General features: G+C 40.1%; 1 protein-coding gene across 1 annotated transcript in view; it reads left to right on the forward strand.

Annotated features, from left to right (window-relative positions):
• The window catches only part of LOC124120197 (cubilin-like), a 99,325-nt gene extending 72,483 nt beyond the window's left edge, over positions 1-26,842 (forward strand). Inside the window, exons 61-72 of the mRNA XM_048389180.1 lie at positions 294-383; positions 722-772; positions 2,814-3,050; positions 3,940-4,029; positions 15,827-15,862; positions 15,987-16,223; positions 16,578-16,673; positions 20,234-20,287; positions 22,842-22,895; positions 23,540-23,788; positions 23,943-24,035; positions 25,751-26,842. Coding sequence (XP_048245137.1) covers positions 294-383; positions 722-772; positions 2,814-3,050; positions 3,940-4,029; positions 15,827-15,862; positions 15,987-16,223; positions 16,578-16,673; positions 20,234-20,287; positions 22,842-22,895; positions 23,540-23,788; positions 23,943-24,034 — 1,286 coding nt within the window. The 3' untranslated portion in view covers position 24,035; positions 25,751-26,842. The remainder of the gene's footprint in view (positions 1-293; positions 384-721; positions 773-2,813; positions 3,051-3,939; positions 4,030-15,826; positions 15,863-15,986; positions 16,224-16,577; positions 16,674-20,233; positions 20,288-22,841; positions 22,896-23,539; positions 23,789-23,942; positions 24,036-25,750) is intronic.
• The last annotated feature ends 56 nt before the right edge of the window (positions 26,843-26,898 follow it).

Raw genomic sequence — 26,898 nt, forward strand, 5'->3', positions numbered from 1 at the left:
CAGTCGCTACAATACGCTTTCGAATGTACCTGTGATCAAGAGTCCAAACCCAGATTCGGGTTTGCGAGCGCCGTTCCGTGCTTGTGGGTTTGAAGTGCCGATTCGGGCTTTCTTCACACATGATACGCCATGATCTCTCTGAAATATTGTTTAAGCGGCGTCAAACCAAACTCACAAAAAGCTGTATCATTAATATTTAGTCATGTGCTTTGTTAGCTTCCATATGCTGGTCAGAATGAGTGTGTAAATGTTGTATCTTTATAATTTAGTTCGTGCCTCTTATATGCCAACAGATACGTTCAGGAACAACTTCATCTTGTACTTCAAGACAGACGGTAGCGTCACAAGGAGGGGATTCGTCATCAACTACAGGAAGGAGCCATGTAGGTGTTTGCTAGCCAGAAACTGTAGAGGGGTAGTCAAGTAATCTTAAGGGAGCTAACAAAAGTAAGTGCACTGAGAAGTTGCGACAGAGTCATGTAATTTCTACATCCTTGTTTAAAGATGTTTATATTATAGCGGCGCTATACGTTCACTGAAGAAGATGCGAGGAGGTTGACCAAAGCTGTTGTGAAGTAGTCATATTGGATACTAAACACATGCATGTCGGTTGAAATGTGATGATTTCGATGCGACTACCAACTACAACCAGACTCCTTGAACATTAGAAATAGAAATGTTTACGAAATGAGATCATGCCTTTTTGGTTAAATCTTTTCAGATGTTCCCACAACCGCTTCAACAACTACAACAACAACAGCACCGCCAACACGTACGTATGCATGACCTTTCCCGATAGACGTGACACACCGTCGACTCCCCCTAGGCATGTCTAGATTCTGATGATGTTTGTTCCTGACGATATACACTTCAGTATACGAGTAGATGGATCTCCCCCTGTTGTAATTAGCAGGCGTCTTGCATACAATGTGTCTTGGTACATGTATTTGTTGACGGATTTTACGACACCCTGGTACATATAAAAAAATATTGCTTTATAATATCGTTCTGAATTCAGAATTACTTTTAAATGCAGAATTTGTCACGGGAGTGTTTCCAGGAAGATGGATCGTTGGTATGATAGTTCTTTTCTACAAGTTATTTGATAACTGTTAAACATCTCACTGTTAAACATTATTGTGGTTAAACTTTTCACATCTATTCTTGAAATTCGTATAAGATTGCGGGTGGAGTTGACTAACATCTAAGATGAGTCTCATATAGGTTTTACTCAACATTTCCTAATATATTTTGTTTTGCAATCACTATCCAATACGTATCTTATAATGTTCAAAAATAGGTTTTATGTTCAATTAATAGACTTCTGTAGAGCGTTTGTATGGAATCCTGGAATGGAACAATGTCGCGTTGTCGATTTCACGCATTTTTTGCACACATTTAATATGGGGCGATTCCATATGTTTGATTTGATGGATAGAAATACTTGTATGTTGTTATATGTATTGATATTATGAGATGTATTATTAAAAAATCTTCTGTTAAAAGACCTCACATCAAGTCTGAAATATTTAAGTTTTTTAACTACTGAAATAGTCGAAGAAATGAAAATTAGTGGCGTAATGGGGATATTTGTCAGGGTGAGAAAGAGAGTGAGCAAGTGAGTGTGGTTTAACGCCGCTTTGAACAGTATTGCAGTTATATCTGGGCGCGTCAGCTTAATGTGGGAGGAAAGCCCGAAGTGATGCAGCTCGTCTCCCATTTTAGTGAAATCCACGAGCACGGGTATGATGCTGACAAACCTAGAAACATAATCAGGGCGGACCGGGATACGAACCCACAATCATTGGTTTCTATTGTGCTCGAGGGAAGCAACTCTGCACAGAGAACTGCTGCGTCTTTGACGACTACGCCACCCATGCCGCTAAGGGTTTTTTTCCTAATGGAAATAACATTATTATTACCTTTTGGACAGCGGCTATACATTTATTGATGACACTGTTCCATGCATTGGCTTGCAAAGACAATTAGATTGATTGGTGTTTTAAGAAAACTGGTTTCATTAAGGGCACCATATTAAAAATTAATGAATGATTAGAAGTATTTCGGTGGCCCTTTATCCAACATAGGCCATAAAAAAGCATATTTTCATTGTTTTTCGATGTTTAGGAAATGTCCATCATTTCCCTGTGACATTTTTAGAAATATACTTGATTCTTTCACGTTGTTCAACATATAATTGTGTGTAAGTAAACTAGTTTCTCCTAAGACAGTTGTTGGAAGATCTTTAGATATATGAATTATGTTTTAACTATTGTAGTAGCTGTCTCAAATACTTGGAAAATCACCGTTACCCACAGGCTTGTTACCAGATGTTAGAAACGTATGACGAATATTGAAATATAAACTAGGAATCCTATGCTGGAAATATACTGTTCCTACAGGATTTTCTCATGTTAGGTAGCGCAGGATTGTGGACATATTGATATTTCCCATTGCCTATTTCAAACAAAACTGTAAGGATATTGGATTTCTTTATTAGCACAGTAAAATTACTATCATATTATTCCTATGTGCGTATTCGTATCCCTACTTGATCCTGAAAAGTATGTATCCAAATTGATGCCACATAAGAATTTTATCAGTATATTGTGTAGGTGTCGTTGATTATTACACAAATATGAAATTTGGGATAAATTTACCATGTTTTCAATGTAGAGCCAAGTTACCTGTAAATTTAAGCGTACTTATATCATGTGGCACATGTTCATAGTTTTTAATAAATGGTTGTAGTACATGGCTTAGTATATGGGTTTGATGGTATAAACGTAATGTTAAATAACTACGCCTTTCAGCCAACTGTAATGAGACGTTCACCGCATCCAGCGGCCAGCTTCGTAGTCCAAACTCCCCCCGCAAGTACCCCAACAACATCTACTGCCGCTACACGTTTGTGGGAAGTGGACAGACCCAGTCTATAACACTGGATTTCAGCAGCTTTGCTGTGGAAAACCATGCCAGCTGTAGATGGGATTGGGTCATCATCAGTGGCGGGAACAAGAGGTGTGGCTTCACGGAATTCAGCAGTACATGTACGTATTGTGACGAGCAGACAGACACTGGGTGTATGCGCTAGGAAGTAGTGTTACAATAAGAGCAAGGCGCTCTTCTCACTGTAGTCGTGTTTGCTCTAGAGCATATTCGTGGTTTTAAGTCATCAATACATTTTATTAATAATGATTTGACAATTAAACATTCGATTTGTTAACATGTTTTGTTGTAAACAAGGTTACCAATCATTTATTAAAGAGTGAGTGAGAGTGTTGGGTTTTAACGCCGCTTTGTCAGTATTCCAGTCATATCGCGTGTCAGCTTAATGTGGGAGGAAAGCCCCAGGTGATGCAGGTCTCAGACGTTTACCACTTCGGTGAAACCCGCGAGCTCGGGTATGGTGCTGACAAACCTAGAAACATAATCGGGGCGAACCGGGATTCGAACCCACATCATAGGTTTCTGCCGTGCCAAGGGACGCAACTCTGCACAGCGAATCGCGGCGCCTTAGACGACTGGGCCACCCGTGCCCCCTATTAAAGAGTGATCATTGTTATCACATATATATGTATCATGTTCAACAGACTCACATAAACCACTTGACGACCTTAATCGAACATGAAAATCTTAATCCGTGGTCCATGGGATGTGTACACCTCTATCTTCAAAGGTTCAGGTCAACTTGACAAAAATGAAAACAACTGACATCTGAAATTTACTATGAAAACAGCATGTGAAATACTGGACTTCCTCAAAGATAGCGTTGACTTGAAATTGGAGGGACAGGGTATTAATGCAAGATTGTTGGCATCCCGACGGGCATCGAGTGTGCTTCTCTCCTCACAGATATATTTATGGATAATGAATTGTAATAAATACAGAAAGGGTTTTCGCTTTTATTTTCATGTACGTATTGTTGATATTTTACAGATACATTTGTTGGGAACTTTACGGTGGAATTCCGTACAGATGGAAGTGTCACCTACAGTGGCTTTGTGGCTAACTACGTTGTTAGTGGCGGTATGTACAGAGGCTCTACCTGGTGTAAAGTGTTCATGGCTTCACTCAACGTTCTTACTCCACTATGTCGTATAAATAGTTTGATCATGACGTACAGTCAACTCTCGAAATATCTCAGGTACGAGAACTCGTGGGAAACTGGGTGATCGTGACAGAATGATTATTTGAACAGGATGATGGGCGGGATTGCCTAAAAGTCGGGCCGGGCCGGGCCAAGACGGGCCAAAGTGTTATTGGCTAATTACTTAATTATCGGCGATCATATCTACATATTATTGATGCAACATACACACATGACACTACTGAACAATCACCAATCCAAAACGTGCAGCATAATTAAGTAATTCGGAGTAAATCACTTAAAAACTAGAAAGTGGAGCTGTGTGTTAGCGTCGCTGATCTAGGTAACATGTAAAAGAGCAATCGTTAAACGAAATAGGATTTGACACGTATCAAATACTTCTAGCTATCGTCATACGAATTTCCATCTGTCGGCATAGCGTTTATATTATAGGAACGTACTATATCTAAGTAAATACCACTTTATAACGTCACTGTTCATCGTATTTAAAGCAGACACGTTGGTTAAAGTAGACCTCTTCTCCCTCTACTCTCGACAGTCACACAGTTCGCTCCGACTTGGCCCGGGCTGTCAAAATCAACTTTAAACACACAGATTTATCTTCAAATGTGATTACCTCTATAGATTAGTGTTATATCTACATATACACCACTTTATAATGTTACAGATCGCAGTATTTATAGACAACAAGGGGCTCAAAGTGAAGCCCTTTTCCCTCTACATTCTCAACATAGTCTCTATCAGAAGTGTTTGGCTTGTGTTGGGTCCGACTTGGCCCGGGCGGTCAAAATCAACTTTAAACACACAGATGTATCTACAAATGTGATTAAATCTATAGATTAGTATTATATCTACCTATACACCAATTTATAATGTCCAGGTGTATCGCATTTAAAGAAATCTGCGCCCTTAAAGTGAAGCATTTTTACTGTATTTTCTTTAAAAAATCCAAGTCAGAAATGTTCGGTCCGACCTGGCCCGGGCTGTTAAAATCAACTTAAACCTCACAGACGTATCATCAAATGGATTCACATCTATAGATTAGTATTATATCTACCTATACACCACTTTATAATGTCACAGATTGCAGTATTTATAGACAACAAGGGGCTCGAAAGTGAAGCCCTTTTCCCTCTACATTCTCAACATAGTCTCTATCAGAAGTGTTTGGCTTGTGTTGGGTCCGACTTGGCCCGGGCGGTCAAAATCAACTTTAAACACACAGATGTAACTTCAAATGTGATTAAATCTATAGATTAGTGTTATATCTACCTATACACCAATTTATAATGTCCAGGTGTATCGCATTTAAAGAAATCTGCGCCCTTAAAGTGAAGCATTTTTACTGTTTTTATCTTTAAAAAATCCAAGTCAGAAATGTTCGGTCCGACCTGGCACGGGCTGTTAAAATCAACTTAAACCTCACAGACGTATCATCAAATGGATTCACATCTATAGATTAGTATTATATCTACCTATACACCACTTTATAATGTCAGAGATTGCAGTATTTATAGACAACAAGGGGCTCGAAAGTGAAGCCCTTTTCCCTCTACATTCTCAACATAGTCTCTATCAGAAGTGTTTGGCTTGTGTTGGGTCCGACTTGGCCCGGGCGGTCAAAATCAACTTTAAACACACAGATGTAACTTCAAATGTGATTAAATCTATAGATTAGTGTTATATCTACCTATACACCAATTTATAATGTCCAGGTGTATCGCATTTAAAGAAATCTGCGCCCTTAAAGTGAAGCATTTTTACTTTATTTTCTTTAAAAAAAAACAAGTCAGAAATGTTCGGTCCGACCTGGCCCGGGCTGTTAAAATCAACTTAAACCTCACAGATGTATCTTCAAATGTGATTAAATCTATAGATTAGTATTATATCTACTTATACACCACTTTATAATGTCACAGATTGCAGTATTTATAGACAACAAGGGGCTCGAAAGTGAAGCCCTTTTCCCTCTACATTCTCAACATAGTCTCTATCAGAAGTGTTTGGCTTGTGTTGGGTCCGACTTGGCCCGGGCGGTCAAAATCAACTTTAAACACACAGATGTAACTTCAAATGTGATTAAATCTATAGATTAGTGTTTATCTACCTATACATCACTTTATAATGTCACAGATTGCAGTATTTATAGACAACAAGGGGCTCGAAAGTGAAGCCCTTTTCCCTCTACATTCTCAACATAGTCTCTATCAGAAGTGTTTGGCTTGTGTTGGGTCCGACTTGGCCCGGGCGGTCAAAATCAACTTTAAACACACAGATGTATCTTCAAATGTGACTAAATCTATAGATTAGTGTTATATCTACCTATACACCAATTTATAATGTCACAGATCGCAGTATTTATAGAAGACATGGGGCTTAAAGTGAATCCCTTTTCCCTCTACATTCTCAACATAGTCTCTATCAGAAGTGTTTGGCTTGTGTTGGGTCCGACTTGGCCCGGGCGGTCAAAATCAACTTTAAACACACAGATGTATCTTCAAATGTGACTTAATCTATAGATTAGTGTTATATCTACCTATACACCAATTTATAATGTCCAGGTGTATCGCATTTAAAGAAATCTGCGCCCTTATAGTGAAGCATTTTTACTGTATTTTCTTTAAAAAATCCAAGTCAGAAATGTTCGGTCCGACCTGGCCCGGGCTGTTAAAATCAACTTAAACCTCACAGATGTATCATCACATGGATTCACATCTATAGATTAGTATTATATCTACCTATACACCACTTTATAATGTCACAGATTGCAGTATTTATAGACAACAAGGGGCTCGAAAGTGAAGCCCTTTTCCCTCTACATTCTCAACATAGTCTCTATCAGAAGTGTTTGGCTTGTGTTGGGTCCGACTTGGCCCGGGCGGTCAAAATCAACTTTAAACACACAGATGTAACTTCAAATGTGATTAAATCTATAGATTAGTGTTATATCTACCTATACACCAATTTATAATGTCCAGGTGTGTCGCATTTAAAGAAATCTGCGCCCTTAAAGTGAAGCATTTTTACTGTATTTTCTTTAAAAAATCCAAGTCAGAAATGTTCGGTCCGACCTGGCCCGGGCTGTTAAAATCAACTTAAAGCTCACAGATGTATCTTCAAATGTGATTAAATCTATAGATTAGTATTATATCTACTTATACACCACTTTATAATGTCACAGATTGCAGTATTTATAGACAACAAGGGGCTCCAAGTTAAGCCCTTTTCCCTCTACATTCTCAACATAGTCTCTATCAGAAGTGTTTGGCTTGTGTTGGGTCCGACTTGGCCCGGGCGGTCAAAATCAACTTTAAACACACAGATGTAACTTCAAATGTGATTAAACCTATAGATTAGTGTTATATCTACCTATACACCAATTTATAATGTCACAGATCGCAGTATTTATAGAAAACATGGGGCTTAAAGTGAAGCCCTTTTCCCCTCTACATTCTCAACATAGTCTCTATCAGAAGTGTTTGGCTTGTATTGGGTCCGACTTGGCCCGGGCGGTCAAAATCAACTTTAAACACACAGATGTAACTTCAAATGTGATTAAATCTATAGATTAGTGTTATATCTACCTATACACCAATTTATAATGTCCAGGTGTGTCGCATTTAAAGAAATCTGCGCCCTTAAAGTGAAGCATTTTTACTGTATTTTCTTTAAAAAATCCAAGTCAGAAATGTTCGGTCCGACCTGGCCCGGGCTGTTAAAATCAACTTAAAGCTCACAGATGTATCTTCAAATGTGATTAAATCTATAGATTAGTATTATATCTACTTATACACCACTTTATAATGTCACAGATTGCAGTATTTATAGACAACAAGGGGCTCCAAGTTAAGCCCTTTTCCCTCTACATTCTCAACATAGTCTCTATCAGAAGTGTTTGGCTTGTGTTGGGTCCGACTTGGCCCGGGCGGTCAAAATCAACTTTAAACACACAGATGTAACTTCAAATGTGATTAAACCTATAGATTAGTGTTATATCTACCTATACACCAATTTATAATGTCACAGATCGCAGTATTTATAGAAAACATGGGGCTTAAAGTGAAGCCCTTTTCCCCTCTACATTCTCAACATAGTCTCTATCAGAAGTGTTTGGCTTGTATTGGGTCCGACTTGGCCCGGGCGGTCAAAATCAACTTTAAACACACAGATGTAACTTCAAATGTGATTAAATCTATAGATTAGTGTTATATCTACCTATACACCAATTTATAATGTCCAGGTGTATCGCATTTAAAGAAATCTGCGCCCTTAAAGTGAAGCATTTTTACTGTATTTTCTTAAAAAAATCCAAGTCAGAAATGTTCGGTCCGACCTGGCCCGGGCTGTTAAAATCAACTTAAACCTCACAGATGTATCAAATGTATTAACATGTATACAAAGTGAAGCATTGTTTCGCCTGAGCCAAAATTCACCATAACCTTATAGATTTAAACGTTGTATATGTCATTTTAACTGTAACCTTTTGATTGAAATCCTATTCTTTTGAAAAGGAAAATAACTTACACGTTTAGAGGTCTCCCAATCGTAAATCCTTGGTAGAAAACGATTGACAAGGTAGACGTTACCCATAAAGTTGTGTCTACCTTGTCATCCGTGAACTTCAACAAAGAGAAACAAATGTTTCAACTGTTAGATGCATGGACGTAACACATCCTTCGATCATTGTAGTGGTCAGTTTACTGACCCGGTGTGTTGACATTTGTCATCAGCAGGTTGTCAGTTACTGACCATACCAAACCACACCACGTGTTTGTGTCTACGTAAACATACCAATTGTGTTTTTTAGATCACAGACCCCTACGTATGAAATGAGTCCTTTATAATTGAAAGAAACGCCGGAAAGGATTATTCCAAATAATTAGAAACTGGCAGGCTGCGTAGACGGGGCGTAGTTGTTGGCATCTAATTGTGTCACTATTAGTACGATGCATGTACTACATGCCATTCCACTTCCCGTTATTAGTTATACAATATTTATAATTCCAAAATAAGTGAGTAAATGCTTTTGACTTCCCCATTCTCGAGATTAATCTAAGCTTGTATACCTTGTTTGATCTCATTGTAGAGTAAGTTTTGCAGCTATGTTGCTGAATAAATTGTAACTTAAGCTGTTTATTCCAACAACAGATAACGCGTGTTGAAGTCTTGGCATGTTTATATGGTGTCATAAGCTATGATCTTTAGTCAAACGTGTTTTGAATTTATAAGAAATGTAAAAAAACACTATCTCAAGACTCACACATGTTCCTTTTTTATGCTGATTCAGAAAACGCAACATTCATATTCATATTTATTGTAATGTGAATTTTAAACATGTGTTTTAACTTTCTCAATTATGTTTTGCCATTTTACGCAATATTTGTTCTTACATCAGGTGTAGACACTTACGGTTTCTTTCCCGAACGCAAACTAAACTGTAATTAGAAATATACCGATGCGGGTTGAGAATGCATTTACAAAACTGATTCACATGTACTCATAAAACATACGCATAATATTTCCAATTGAGAATTATTCGTAACGTACTACTGGTTAACACATGTGAACACATCTCAATGTTGAAGATTATCGTGAACTGTTAGTATTTGTACTTACATCTGAGGTACCACTTAGGGACCAGGTTTTCGTACCTATATGCACATGTACATCTATTTTTGTAAGAAAAACACTTCCTGCACCCGAACTTGAGTTGATAACATTAATGTTTGGTTTCACAGTTCAAGCATCGTCTCTCAATGCGCTAATTTGATTATTCGATTATACTGGAGAAACGTTTTTGCCTTACTTCAAGTCTTGTGTCTCATCGATCCTTCTCATTGCGTCCGTATATGCACGTTAAGTGTGGAATTAATCCAAATTACACCTGTACCCAGCTTGCTTAATTGCCCCTTGCTTAATTGCAATCAAGTAGGTGTTGCGTAATCAATCAAGCATTTGCCCTTAATTAGCTGTCTTGAGCTGTAGTTAATAGCAGACCGTTTCATTGATAACTTATGCATTTGGTGAGGCTAATTAACAAAACCCATTTATTTTCTTTTGAACTTACGTTAACATGTTTGTCCTAAAATGCTTCCAGAATACTTTTGTAAGCTATGATAGTGTCGTGTCCCTCGCAAGTACGAAATAAAGTTATAACATATCACCATATTGGTATGAAAGATACTATTCCATAACACATACTATCACTGGCCACTGACAAACATTAGCAGTATTAGAATAAGTTAGTGAGTGAGTGAGTACGGTTTTACGCCGCTTTCAGCAATATTCCAGCAATATCACGGCGGGGGACACCAGAAATGGGCTTCACACATTGTACCCATGTTGGGAATCGAACCCGGGTCTTCGGCGTGACGAGCGAACGCTTTAACCACTAGGCGACCCGACCGCCCTCTTAGAATAAGAAACATAATTAAATACAGTATGACGTATAAGCATAATGAAAACTAAGAGAGCCCAAATTACTTCAGTTTCTGTACTGTACTTGGGTTTACCTCGATACACCTGGACATTATAAATTGGTGTATAGGTAGATATAACACTAATCTATAGATTAAGTCACATTTGAAGATACATCTGTGTGTTTAAAGTTGATTTTGACCGCCCGGGCCAAGTCGGACCCAACACAAGCCAAACACTTCTGACAGAGACTATGTTGAGAATGTAGAGGGGAAAAGGGCTTCACTTTAAGCCCCATGTTTTCTATAAATACTGCGATCTGTGACATTATAAATTGGTGTATAGGTAGATATAACACTAATCTATAGATTTAATCACATTTGAAGATACATCTGTGTGTTTAAGTTGATTTTGACCGCCCGGGCCAAGTCGGACCCAACACAAGCCAAACACTTCTGATAGAGACTATGCTGAGAATGTAGAGGGAAAAGGGCTTCACTTTCGAGCCCCTTGTTGTCTATAAATACTGCAATCTGTGACATTATAAAGTGGTGTATAAGTAGATATAATACTAATCTATAGATTTAATCACATTTGAAGATACATCTGTGAGGTTTAAGTTGATTTTAACAGCCCGGGCCAGGTCGGACCGAACATTTCTGACTTGGATTTTTTAAAGAAAATACAGTAAAAATGCTTCACTTTAAGGGCGCAGATTTCTTTAAATGCGACGCACCTGGACATTATAAATTTGTGTATAGGTAGATATAACACTAATCTATAGATTTAATCACATTTGAAGTTACATCTGTGTGTTTAAAGTTGATTTTGACCGCCCGGGCCAAGTCGGACCCAACACAAGCCAAACACTTCTGATAGAGACTATGTTGAGAATGTAGAGGGAAAAGGGCTTCACTTTCGAGCCCCTTGTTGTCTATAAATACTGCAATCTGTGACATTATAAAGTGGTGTATAAGTAGATAAAACTAATCTACAGATGTGAATCCATTTGATGATACATCTGTGAGGTTTAAGTTGATTTTAACAGCCCGGGCCAGGTCGGACCGAACATTTCTGACTTGGATTTTTTAAAGAAAATACAGTAAAAATGCTTCACTTTAAGGGCGCAGATTTCTTTAAATGCGATACACCTGGACATTATAAATTGGTGTATAGGTAGATATAATACTAATCTATAGATTTAATCACATTTGAAGTTACATCTGTGTGTTTAAAGTTGATTTTGACCGCCCGGGCCAAGTCGGACCCAACACAAGCCAAACACTTCTGATAGAGACTATGTTGAGAATGTAGAGGGGAAAAGGGCTTCACTTTAAGCCCCATGTCTTCTATAAATACTGCGATCTGTGACATTATAAATTGGTGTATAGGTAGATATAACACTAATCTATAGATTTAATCACATTTGAAGATACATCTGTGTGTTTAAAGTTGATTTTGACCGCCCGGGCCAAGTCGGACCCAACACAAGCCAAACACTTCTGATAGAGACTATGTTGAGAATGTAGAGGGAAAAGGGCTTCACTTTCGAGCCCCTTGTTGTCTATAAATACTGCAATCTGTGACATTATAAAGTGGTGTATAAGTAGATATAATACTAATCTATAGATTTAATCACATTTGAAGATACATCTGTGAGGTTTAAGTTGATTTTAACAGCCCAGGCCAGGTCGAACCGAACATTTCTGAATTGGATTTTTTTAAGAAAATACAGTAAAAATGCTTCACTTTAAGGGCGCAGATTTCTTTAAATGCGATACACCTGGACATTATAAATTGTTGTATAGGTAGATATAACACTAATCTATAGATTTAGTCACATTTGAAGATACATCTGTGTGTTTAAAGTTGATTTTGACCGCCCGGGCCAAGTCGGACCCAACACAAGCCAAACACTTCTGATAGAGACTATGTTGAGAATGTAGAGGGAAAAGGGCTTCACTTTCGAGCCCCTTGTTGTCTATAAATACTGCAATCTGTGACATTATAAAGTGGTGTATAGGTAGATATAATACTAATCTATAGATGTGAATCCATGTGATGATACATCTGTGAGGTTTAAGTTGATTTTAACAGCCCGGGCCAGGTCGGACCGAACATTTCTGACTTGGATTTTGTAAAGAAAATACAGTAAAAATGCTTCACTATAAGGGCGCAGATTTCTTTAAATGCGATACACCTGGACATTATAAATTGGTGTATAGGTAGATATAACACTAATCTATAGATTTAATCACATTTGAAGTTACATCTGTGTGTTTAAAGTTGATTTTGACCGCCCGGGCCAAGTCGGACCCAACACAAGCCAAACACTTCTGATAGAGACTATGTTGAGAATGTAGAGGGAAAAGGGCTTCACTTTCGAGCCCCTTGTTGTCTATAAATACTGCAATCTGTGACATTATAAAGTGGTGTATAGGTAGATATAATACTAATCTATAGATGTGAATCCACTTGATGATACATCTGTGAGGTTTAAGTTGATTTTAACAGCCCGGGCCAGGTCGGACCGAACATTTCTGACTTGGATTTTGTAAAGAAAATACAGTAAAAATGCTTCACTATAAGGGCGCAGATTTCTTTAAATGCGATACACCTGGACATTATAAATTGGTGTATAGGTAGATATAACACTAATCTATAGATTTAATCACATTTGAAGTTACATCTGTGTGTTTAAAGTTGATTTTGACCGCCCGGGCCAAGTCGGACCCAACACAAGCCAAACACTTCTGATAGAGACTATGTTGAGAATGTAGAGGGAAAAGGGCTTCACTTTCGAGCCCCTTGTTGTCTATAAATACTGCAATCTGTGACATTATAAAGTGGTGTATAGGTAGATATAATACTAATCTATAGATGTGAATCCATTTGATGATACATCTGTGAGGTTTAAGTTGATTTTAACAGCCCGGGCCAGGTCGGACCGAACATTTCTGACTTGGATTTTGTAAAGAAAATACAGTAAAAATGCTTCACTTTAAGGGCGCAGATTTCTTTAAATGCGATACACCTGGACATTATAAATTGGTGTATAGGTAGATATAACACTAATCTATAGATTTAATCACATTTGAAGTTACATCTGTGTGTTTAAAGTTGATTTTGACCGCCCGGGCCAAGTCGGACCCAACACAAGCCAAACACTTCTGATAGAGACTATGTTGAGAATGTAGAGGGAAAAGGGCTTCACTTTCGAGCCCCTTGTTGTCTATAAATACTGCAATCTGTGACATTATAAAGTGGTGTATAGGTAGATATAATACTAATCTATAGATGTGAATCCACTTGATGATACATCTGTGAGGTTTAAGTTGATTTTAACAGCCCGGGCCAGGTCGGACCGAACATTTCTGACTTGGATTTTGTAAAGAAAATACAGTAAAAATGCTTCACTTTAAGGGCGCAGATTTCTTTAAATGCGATACACCTGGACATTATAAATTGGTGTATAGGTAGATATAACACTAATCTATAGATTTAATCACATTTGAAGTTACATCTGTGTGTTTAAAGTTGATTTTGACCGCCCGGGCCAAGTCGGACCCAACACAAGCCAAACACTTCTGATAGAGACTATGTTGAGAATGTAGAGGGAAAAGGGCTTCACTTTCGAGCCCCTTGTTGTCTATAAATACTGCAATCTCTGACATTATAAAGTGGTGTATAGGTAGATATAACACTAATCTATAGATTTAATCACATTTGAAGTTACATCTGTGTGTTTAAAGTTGATTTTGACCGCCCGGGCCAAGTCGGACCCAACACAAGCCAAACACTTCTGATAGAGACTATGTTGAGAATGTAGAGGGAAAAGGGCTTCACTTTCGAGCCCCTTGTTGTCTATAAATACTGCAATCTGTGACATTATAAAGTGGTGTATAGGTAGATATAATACTAATCTATAGATGTGAATCCATTTGATGATACATCTGTGAGGTTTAAGTTGATTTTAACAGCCCGGGCCAGGTCGGACCGAACATTTCTGACTTGGATTTTGTAAAGAAAATACAGTAAAAATGCTTCACTTTAAGGGCGCAGATTTCTTTAAATGCGATACACCTGGACATTATAAATTGGTGTATAGGTAGATATAACACTAATCTATAGATTTAATCACATTTGAAGTTACATCTGTGTGTTTAAAGTTGATTTTGACCGCCCGGGCCAAGTCGGACCCAACACAAGCCAAACACTTCTGATAGAGACTATGTTGAGAATGTAGAGGGAAAAGGGCTTCACTTTCGAGCCCCTTGTTGTCTATAAATACTGCAATCTCTGACATTATAAAGTGGTGTATAGGTAGATATAATACTAATCTATAGATGTGAATCCACTTGATGATACATCTGTGAGGTTTAAGTTGATTTTAACAGCCCGGGCCAGGTCGGACCGAACATTTCTGACTTGGATTTTTTAAAGAAAATACAGTAAAAATGCTTCACTTTAAGGGCGCAGATTTCTTTAAATGCGATACACCTGGACATTATAAATTGGTGTATAGGTAGATATAACACTAATCTATAGATTTAATCACATTTGAAGTTACATCTGTGTGTTTAAAGTTGATTTTGACCGCCCGGGCCAAGTCGGACCCAACACAAGCCAAACACTTCTGATAGAGACTATCTTGAGAATGTAGAGGGGAAAGGGCTTCACTTTGAGTTCTGTGTTTTCTTTAACTACTGAAATATGAGACAATAAAGTGGTAAATAATTAGATAAAATACTAGTCTTTAGATATAAATAATGTTAGGAACTTTAGAAGTGCTTGGACAGTTATTAACACGTGTCGTGTCAGTCTTTTGACATTCGAGAATATCCATTTCCAGAAAACATCCTGTGTTGGTTTAACACGAATTAGTAAAGGTTAATTACCTAAACACGTTAATTAATGAAAGAAGAGTAGTCAAAACACTGTCGTTTCCTGCCCAGGACATCACACCCCTACACGCTAAGGTCGGTGAGAAGCATTCTAATCAAAGAATACACAGTCAAGACGCTGACTTTTCTACGAGACTCACGGTATGTAGTCATAATCATCAGTTAATTACATTGTTGAAGGTGCATTTTTATTCAAACTCAATTAAATGAGCAAAACTATATATACGTTTGTGGACATTTGAGATCTGCCTAGATATGCGCGTTTCGTTTTATTATTCTGCAATCCATTTTTAGTATTACCCGCTGGCCCGGCCCGGCCCGACTTTTCTTGGCCCGACTTTTAGGCAATCCCATGATGGGCACACATTCTGATACAAGGCATTATGTATTTCAGCTGTGAACGCCACCACGCCCACTCCCAGCAGTACAGGTAAGTTCATTCTTCAATGATACAATGATGCTTCATAATCCTTGCATGCAACTTTACACCTGCGTATAAAGTAAATATCAGTAAATATTTAATTCATTCTTCATATAATTGTTTTCTGTTCCAGCGACATGCACAGCAACCTTGTCGTCATTATCTGGCAGCTTCATGAGCGCCCCAGGTGACGGCAGCAACTACTTGGACAACACCCGGTGCTACTACACCTTCACAGCGACATCCTACCCGAGAACCATTACCTTCACCTTCACAACCTTCCAGCTGGAGAGTCATTCCTTCTGCGGATATGACTACCTCCAGTTTAACAGCGGCTTGAAGAAATGTGGAACTATCTCCAATCTCGTGTGTAAGTACTTCAAGCAGCTTGGGAAATGATTTCAAGCTGAACTTCGATGATGTATTTTAGGTTTTAATATTCAGCATATGCATAGGTTTGCGAGATATAGATATTTGTTAATTGGGCAGGTATTTCTGAAGTACAGATACAGAAAAGACAACTTTTGCACAATATATTTGGTACGTTTTTGTTCAGTATACCTCAATAGTAGATTATTCAGTGTTATTAAGTGCAGAAGAGCTTTGTTCAACATTATTGTAACTCTAAATTAAATTGACCGAAATGATCTGGCCCCACTCAACACCTCAATATACATCATGCATTGGTGTTCGCGTTGTATCCTGGGTGTGTGTTTGTCTCCAGATACTGACACGATGAACGGCCAGTATCGTGTCACCTTCTACACTGACGGATCAGTCACACGCCGTGGCTTCGTGGCCTTCTACCAGATCAGCGACGGTAGGTATTAATGGTTGATTCTCATCACACACAATCGTACAATAATCCTGCAAGCACCTCTGTGTAACTCCGTGTATCTACACTTCGTCCTTTTGTTCATCTATCATGATTTAAAGCCATTTGACATTTGACATCAACGAATTTGATGCTTTCCTGCCCCGCGAGCCTCACCTATTTTAAAATTTGAATTTACCAACACATGAAGGATGTTGAGCATTCACGACATATTCTGATTTATTCTGTTAAAAATTAGTTCTGTAACAATAAGATCGTTGATATTTTGCATGGATCATCCCAGTCATGGCATCTATCAACTTTGCTCACTGAATTTATTATGATCCGTAATTAAACATACCACGTATGTGTTTTGGAATGTTCACGTTTTGCCCCTGTGGTAAACATTGAGCTCCCCACGCCCCAGTAGATCCCGTTGAAATCAGTGCTCTCCCCACCCTGATAATGTCCTGCTCCCCACACCCCAGTAGATCTCGTTTAAATCAGTGATCCGCCCACCCGGATAATGTCCTCCTTCCCACACCCACTAGATCTCTTTGAAATCAGTTCTCTCCAAATCCCGAATATGTCCTCCTCCCCACGCCCCAGTAGATCTCGTTTAAATCAGTGATCCGCCCACCCCGATAATGTCCTCCTTCCCACACCCACTAGATCTCGTTGAAATCAGTGCTCTCCTCACCCCGATAATGTCCTGCTTCCCACACCAAGAAGATCTTGTTAAAAACAGTGCTCTCCCCATCCCGATACTGTCCTTCTTCCCACACCCCAGTAGATCTCGTTTAAATCAGTGCTCTCCCCATCCCGATAATGTCCTGCCTCCATCGCCCCAGAAGATCTCGTTGAAATCAGTGCACCCCCAATTCCGTTGATGTCCTGCCCCCCACACCCCAGTAGATCTCGTTGAAATCAGTGCTCTACCCAACCCGATAATGCCCTGCTTGCCACATCCCATTAGATCTCGTTGAAATCAGTGCTCTCCACACCCTGATAATGTCCTGCTTCCCACACCCCAGTAGATCTCGTTGAAATCAGTGCTCTCCACACCCCGATAATGTCCTTCCCACACCCAGTAGATCTCGTTGAAATCAGTGCTCTCCCTAACCCGATAATGTCCTTCTTCCCACACCCCAGTAGATCTCGTTGAAATCTGTGCACCCTCCACCCCGTTAATGTCCTGCTTCCCACAACCCAGTAGATCTCGTTGAAATCAGTGCTCAACCCACTCTGATAATGTCCTGCTACACACATTTCAGTAGATCCCGTTGAAATCTGTGCTGTCCACACCCCGATAGTGTCCTGCTCCCCACATCCCACTAGATCCCGTTGAAATCAGTGCTCTCACCACCACGATAATATCCTGCCTCCCACACCCAGTAGATCTCGTTGAAATCAGTGCTCTCCACACCCCGATAATGTCCTGCTTCCCACACCCCAGGATATCTCGTTCAAATCAGTGCTCTCCCCACCCCGATAATGTCCTCCTTCCCACGCTCCAGAAGATAACGTTGAATTCAGTGCTTTCCACACCCCGATATTGTCCTGCTCCCCACATCCCACTAGATCCCGTTGAAATCAGTGCTCCCACCACCACGATAATGTCCTGCCTCCCACACCCAGTAGATCTCGTTGAAATCAGTGCTCTCCTCACCCCGATAATGTCCTGCTTCCCACACCCCAGGATATCTCGTTCAAATCAGTGCTCTCCCCACCCCGATAATGTCCTCCTTCACACGCTCCAGAAGATAACGTTGAAATCAGTGCTCTCCTCACCCTGATAATGTCCTGCTTCCCACACCCCAGGATATCTCGTTGAAATTAGTGCTCCCCCCACCCCGATAATGTCCTGCTTCCCTCACCCCAGTAGATCTCGTTAAAATCAGTGCTCTCCCCACCCCGATAATGTTCTGCTTCCCACACCCAAGTATATCCCGTTGAAATCAGTGCTCTCCTCATCCCCATAATGTCCTGCTTGCCAAACCCAGTAGATGTTGTTGAAATCAGTGCTCTCCCCACCCCCAATGATGTGCTCAGATGTCCTCAAACACAACTTCAAACCCCATTTGGCTGGCGTCAAACAACGGTGAGTGATTAACCCTGCTCATCGTTCAACCTTCAACAGTAGTTTTAGATCATTTCATCCGAAGGGTCATGCCAGCTAACGCTGTGTAACGTCGTCAACTGTATTAAGCTGTTTTCCCGGTAACATATAATTGTATCCAAAGAAGCATATTTTGATGCTTTAACTGTGTCATCAATGCTATTCCAATCGAAGGGTTACATTTTAATTCCTTATGAAATTGGATATGAAAGGAGTTGCTCAGTGTATCGCTCCCTCAATCTGGTTTCACATATTAGGTTTCTGTGCGTTTAAATTGATCTTTTAAGACGTAATATTCAGTTTACCTAGGATATATACAGTGCTCTCTCCACCACGATAGTGTCCTGCTTCTCACGCCCCTGTAGATCTCGTTGAAATCAGCGCTTCCCCCATTCCGACAATGTCCTCCTTCCCACACCCAGTAGATCTCGTTGAAATCAGTGCTCTCCCCACCCCGATAATGTCCTGCTTCCCACACCCCAGTAGATCTCGTTGAAATCAGTGCTCTCCTCACCCTGATAATGTCCTGCTTCCCTCACCCCAGTAGATCTCGTTAAAATCAGTGCTCTCCACACCCCGATAATGTCCTACCTCCCACATCCGAGTAGATCTCGTTGAAATCAGTGCTCTCCCCACCCCGATAATGTCCTGCTTCCCACGCCCCAGTAGATCTCATTGAAATCAGCGCTTCCCCCACCCCGATAATGTCCTGCTTTCCACAGCCCATTAGATCTCGTTGAAATCAGTGCTCTCCCCACCCCGATAATGTCCTTCTTCCCACGCCCCAGTAGATCTCGTTGAAATAAGTGCTCTCCTCACCCCGATAATGTCCTGCTTCCCACACCCAAGTATGTCCCGTTGAAATCAGTGCTCTCCTCACCCCCATAATGTCCTGCTTGCCAAACCCAGTAGATGTTGTTGAAATCAGTGCTCTCCCCACCCCCAATGATGTGCTCAAATGTCCTCAAGTCGTCCCCTTCGGATCGTAGTGTTTGCCATGTCTGTAGATTTTTTGGAATATAGGAAAATGATTGGACCTCTCGTCGTGGGCAATGTTGGGCTAAAAGTAAATCTGAAGACGTTTTGGGGGGAGAAATATAAGCATGAGTCTCACTCTTAGTCGTTAATTTCTTGAGTTGCTACAAGACAAACGATGTAATAAAAATGTTATCTTTGAGTGTCTCTCTATTTCTGTATTCAGCGTGTACTTGTTCATGAATTAGACTTATTATTATTTAGCCTTCTTAGTATATAAACATATCTGAAATAATGTTACGATTCGTCTCCAAAACTGCACAAGGTCCTAATTTGTGACGCCAGTATTATATAACATGTGCAGTGAAGTATATGTTGAGTAGTACTTTAGATATATTTATTACAGATATAAAACGTCAACGCCAAAGAACAACTAGTCACGACTATCTAACTTTTTTCATTTCAATTGTAGCGAGTGACGTGCAAAACACAACTTCAAACCCCATTGGGCTGGCGTCAAACAACGGTGAGTGATGTACATGTACTTCAATATTAACCCTGCTCATCGTTCAACCTTCAACAGTAGTTTTATATCATTTCATCCGAAGGGTCATGCCAGCTAACGCTGTGTAACGTCGTCAACTGTATTAAGCTGTTTTCCCGGTAACATATAATTGTATCCCAAGGAGCATATTTTGATGCTTTAACTGTGTCATCAATGCAATTCCAATCAAAGGGTTACATTTTAATTCCTTATGAAATTGGATATGAAAGGAGTTGCTCAGTGTATCGCTCCCTCAATCTGGTTTCACAAATTAGGTTTCTGTGCGTTTGAATTGATCTTTTAAGACGTAAAATTCAGTTTACGTAGGATATATACAGTGCTCTCTCCACCACGATAGTGTCCTGCTTCCCACGTCCCTGTAGATCTCGTTGAAATCAGTGCTCTCCCCACCCCGATAATGTCCTGCCTCCCACATCCAAGTAGATCTCGTTGAAATCAGTGCCCTCCCCACCCCGATAATGTCCTGCTTCCCATGCCCCAGTAGATCTCGTTGAAATCAGTGCTCCCCCCCACCCCCCCCCCCCCCCACCCCCCACCCCCACCACCCCGATAATGTCCTTCCTCCCACACCCCGGTAGATCTAGTTAAACTCTGTGCTCCCCCCACCCCGATAATGTCCTGCTTCCCTGACCCCAGTAGATCTCGTTGAAATCAGTGCTCTCCTCACCCTGATAATGTCCTGCTTCCCTGACCCCAGTAGATCTCGTTGAAATCAGTGCTCTCCCCACGCCGATAATGTCCTGCCTCCCACACCTGAGTAGATCTCGTTGAAATCAGTGCTCTCCCCACGCCGATAATGTCCTGCCTCCCACATCCGAGTAGATCTCGTTGAAATCAGTGCTCTCCCCACCCCGATAATGTCCTGCTTCCCACGCCCCAGTAGATCTCATTGAAATCAGCGCTTCCCCCACCCCGATAATGTCCTGCTTGCCACACCCAGGAGATCTCGTTGAAATCAGTGTTTCCCCCACCCCGATAATGTCCTGCCTCCCACATCCAAGTAGATCTCATTGAAATCAGTGCTCTCACAACCCCGATAATGTCCTGCTTCCCATGCCTCAGTAGATCTCGTTGAAATCAGTGCTCCCCCCACCCCGATAATGTCCTGCTTCCCACACCCCAGTAGATCTCGTTGAAATCAGCGCTTCCCTCACCCCGATAATGTCCTCCGTCCCACATCCAGTAGATCTCATTGAAATCAGCGCTTCCCCCACCCCGATAATGTCCTGCTTGCCACACCCAGGAGATCTCGTTGAAATCAGTGTTTCCCCCACCCCGATAATGTCCTGCCTCCCACATCCAAGTAGATCTCATTGAAATCAGTGCTCTCACAACCCCGATAATGTCCTGCTTCCCATGCCTCAGTTGATCTCGTTGAAATCAGTGCTCCCCCCACCCCGATAATGTCCTGCTTCCCACATCCAAGTAGATCTCGTTGAAATCAGCGCTCTCCTCACCCTGATAATGTCCTGCTTCCCTCACCCCCGTAGATCTCGTTGAAATCAGTGCTCTCCCCACCCCGATAATGTCCTGCCTCCCACATCCGAGTAGATCTCGTTGAAATCAGTGCTCTCCCCACCCCGATAATTTCCTACTTCCCACACCCCAGTAGATCTCATTGAAATCAGCGCTTCCCCCACCCCGATAATGTCCTGCTTTCCACAGCCCAGTAGATCTCGTTGAAATCAGTGCTCTCCCCACCCCGATAATGTCATGCTTCCCACATCCAAGTAGATCTCGTTGAAATCAGTGCTCCCCCCACCCCGATAATGTCCTGCTTCCAACACCCCAGTAGATCTCGTTGAAATCAGTGCTCTCCCCACCCCGATAATGTCTTGCCTCCCACGCCCCAGTAGATCTCGTTGAATTCTGTGCTCTCCCCACCCCGATAATGTCCTGCTTCCCACACCCAAGTATATCCCGTTGAAATCAGTGCTCTCATCACCCCCATAATGTCCTGCTTGCCAAACCCAGTAGATGTTGTTGAAATCAGTGCTCTCCCCACCCCCAATGATGTGCTCAAATGTCCTGAGGTCGTCGTCCCCTTCGGATCGTAGTGTTTGCCATGTCTGTAGATTTTTTGGAATATAGGAAAATGATTGGACCTCTCGTCGTGGGCAATGTTGGGCTAAAAGTAAATCTGAAGACGTTTTGGGGGGAGAAATATAAGCATGAGTCTCACTCTTAGTCGTTAATTTCTTGAGTTGCTACTAGACAAACGATGTAATAAAAATATTATCTTTGAGTGTCTCTCTATTTCTGTATTCAGCGTGTACTTGTTCATGAATTAGACTTATTATTATTTAGCCTTCTTAGTATATAAACATATCTGAAATAATGTTACGATTCGTCTCCAAAACTGCACAAGGTCCTAATTTGTGACGCCAGTATTATATAACATGTGCAGTGAAGTATATGTTGAGTAGTACTTTAGATATATTTATTACAGATATAAAACGTCAACGCCAGAGAACAACTAGTCACGACTATCTAACTTTTTTCATTTCAATTCTAGCGAGTGACGTGCAAAACACAACTTCAAACCCCATTGGGCTGGCGTCAAACAACGGTGAGTGATGTACATGTACTTCAATATTAACCCTGCTCATCGTTCAAACTTCAACAGTAGTTTTATATCATTTCATCCGAAGGGTCATGCCAGCTAACGCTGTGTAACGTCGTCAACTGTATTAAGCTGTTTTCCCGGTAACATATAATTGTATCCAAAGAAGCATATTTTGATGCTTTAACTGTGTCATCAATGCAATTCCAATCGAAGGGTTACATTTTAATTCCTTATGAAATTGGATATGAAAGGAGTTGCTCAGTGTATCGCTCCCTCAATCTGATTTCACATATTAGGTTTCTGTGCGTTTGAATTGATCTTTTTAGACGTAATATTCAGTTTACGTAGGATATATATACAGTGTGGACGCAAAAGGGTTGAAATCAGTCTCGTATGCGGCATAACAATGGCCCAATACAATGTACAGCAATATATTAATTTCATTTGTCTGTAGTAATTATGACCATTTTCCTCTCGACTCGAAATAAAGTACCTTTTCAAAATGAAGAAGAGCTTGTGAGATATTTAATTTTAAAAACTATGAATATTGCAGTGTTCACATGACAAAGTTACGATGTATGAAAAATAGATAAAGGTTCTCTCTAAAGCTGCTATTGTGCCAAACTTCAAAACGGCTTTCTATCCAGGTGCCTGTGGCACAACGCTGACATCTTCAACGGGGCGCATCTACTACCCAACTACCGCCAGTTACACCAACAACGTCCGTTGCCAGGTGACTATCAGACCTGGGGCTGGACAGACATTCAACGTCACCTTCACAGACTTCGACCTCGAGTATCAATCTTCCTGCAACTACGACTCTCTACAGTTCCAGATGTACGGGGTCACCTCTACGAAGAACTGCGGTCGCAACAGAGCAGGTCTCACTCTGAGCTGTACGTACTTCGCTTCTGAGAACGGAAAAGTTTTTAAAAGACCATTATTGTCAAACGTGCCTAAAATGTGATGTTGATGATTAAATATATCAGTCCTTGAATGTGAAAGTTGCCTAGTTAACTTCTACAGTAAGCATGTCTCAAACTGTTGCAGTCCCCTACACCAGCGGTGACATCGTGGTGAATTTCAGGAGTGATGGCAGCGTCACAGGAAGAGGCTTTGATCTCAACTATCAAGTGACCTAGGGTGAGGCGATTGGGTGCAGATGTGCATGTATATATAGTGACGGAAAAACGTAACCGTGCTTCATATAAAGTTTAATAAAAACAGATTTATTTTAAAATTAAATAATACATCTTTCAAATTATACATATTCATAAAGACATCTCCTCGACTTTAAAGTCGTGATTAACAATTTTCATGTGTCAATGTACGGCGCACAATTTGGATGTTTGCGTGATGTTGTGAGTATTCATTCACGCGGTGTTTGAAAGTGAACAGCACACCATGATTTTTTAGCAATCAGGTGTCCATATACAATCTTTTGTTTAACTAACGCCTACGCAATGCCACGACTTGTTGAAAAGCAATCTTCGCGTCTGGGTATGCTGCAAACAGAAATGTCGCAAAACGAAGTTGCAATACTGCAATGTTCATCAAAACATAATATCACCTCTTTGAAGACGTTATCTACAGCAGGGCAACACTCATGACTTGCCACGGACCTGCGGTCCATGTGTGACGTTACGGCAACCGTATTCGGTTGGTACATCTACAGAATCGATATCAAACTGCCACAAACTGCCATAAACTGCCACATTAACAGCTCGGACATTTACTGGGTTGAGATCAATTAGTTACAGAACAATAACTGCATCCGGCGCCGACGTCCAGCGATACGCCATATTTCCACGTCACCGTCAGGAACACATGGCTCAGTGTAGACATAATCTGAGGTTCAGGGGACGAGACTGGGACAGTATACTGTTGAGAGACAGGTCCAAGTTTCATGTTCTACCCTTTGTACCAAAGCAGGGACGTAACGTCACGATGCAGCAGGATCATTACTGCCCACATGTTGCACGTCTTGAAACAGATTTTTTGAGGCAGCATGCATTACATTGCTATTGACAGTTTTTACGTAGGTAGTGTTAAGACCGAATGTTTGCGAGGATTGATAAGATTTCTGAATTCAGTTACAACAGTAACCGCACATGTATTTGTTACATTAAGTCATTTCATTCAAATTTGTTTGGTATGATTATGTCTTATAATTATTTTAGCATGGAAGGTACAGTTACCAAATATAATAAGCTGAAATATCAATTCATTATGACCATATTTCCTAATCTTTTTTTAAAGTAACCCTCCTTACATTTAAGACAACTATTTTAAGAATATAGTACCTAAAGACATTGCAACAAACCGAATAATCAGGGGGGAGACTGAGGGAGGCGCGAAATATATCCAGGGAAGAATCTGTACCGGTATAGTGGTCACACCCGATATTGACATTGTTAGTTGAGTTGTTACACCACCCCTTTGTTCGGGCCTGTCGCTTTGTCTCCCGTCACTAGGTATGGATTTGTTATAATAAAACATTGATCAGAAGAATGACCAAATAATACGTTTATTATTTTCAATAACATAACATTTACACAACTTTATGTGAAGCACGGTTACTTTTTTTCGTTAAAAACGTCACTATTTGGAAAAGATTCGTACAGTCATAGACCGAGTTTAATGCGCGCAACGACTAACACTTTTTCTATTACATCGTCAAGCGGAACATTTATTGTAGTAGTTTTTACCGGCTCCTTAAATATGAGTAAGGTGCAGTTAGACATACCTTGAGTATCAGCAGTGACCCTAAATTTATACACCCTCTCTATAATATTTAAACATTTACGTTTTAGTGTTACATTTCCTCACTATATATCAATGAATAAACCCATTTTCAGGACAAGCATGCCTTTCCTGCCTGATGTCTGTATCTGCTGAAGCCCTGTCTTACTTGACCATTGATGAGACGAGTCAGCCATCCAATGTAGACACCATTAACACCTGTCTGGTGGCATATTTCACATGGAAATAATTAATATTTAATCAGAAATCCATATATCGATAGTGCCTGAAGCTTAGTTTTGTCACAGTTATTGTTTTATCCATGCATGTTTACTGTTGTTTTTCTTCTTTTTGATAGTTAATGTTTTGTCTTTGATTTATTGTAGCACAAGTGTTTTCACTTTGTTTTAGTATGTATATTGTTAGGATATTTGTAGTATACTTTTTGTGTTTGTTTTACTATCTCTTAAAAAATATTTCACATAAAGGATTCCCATGCATATCCCTTTGTTACCCAACTTACATTTTGCATTATGCACTGTGTAATAATTAGGCAGTGATTTGATATATTGTTTAGTTTAGAATTTTATCGAGTTATCACCTGTGTAATGAATCCCATTATATGTTCCATAGCACAGAACATATAAATAGAGATTACGATACGGGTATGAATATCGAATGACGTCAACATTCTTCAGCTATGGCGTCATATCTATTGTGACGTCATTACCACCTTACGTCACAATGAGATCAAATGATTCCGGACGACGTAAACAATACACCGGCGTGTGTGAAGTGATATTTGCCCAATTAACTTGGTTACCTATTACTCTATGGATAATAAATAGTATAGTTATAGGTGCAACCACACGCGCACACAATGATAAGGAGGGAGAGACATGCAAAATGCTTAAGTATCCTGGGAGATAATGGTAACGCCAACATTCCCCTCCACATTCAATTGGACATTTTTTCACTTTATTTTAGTCTCAAATCAATACAATGTTTTCGCAAATGACCAGCTGTAAACACTGGAGATCTTTGCATCCTATACATTTTAGGATTCTTATATTCTGCTTTTGAAGTGCTGTACTGTACGTCTATTTCCTTGTTGTGAGCAACATCTTAGTTTATACTATTGTTAGTTAATACGACTAAACGTTTTGTCATGCACGCTTTAGAAATAAAATTGCAAGAATTAAATGCAATTATATTTATTTGTTATCAATAGATGTTACATTTGTCCATAATAATTATGGAATAC

The sequence above is a fragment of the Haliotis rufescens genome, unplaced genomic scaffold, assembly GCF_023055435.1.
Source record: "Haliotis rufescens isolate VD_foot unplaced genomic scaffold, xgHalRufe1.0.p SCAF_8, whole genome shotgun sequence".
NCBI classification, from domain to species: Eukaryota; Metazoa; Mollusca; class Gastropoda; order Lepetellida; family Haliotidae; genus Haliotis; species Haliotis rufescens.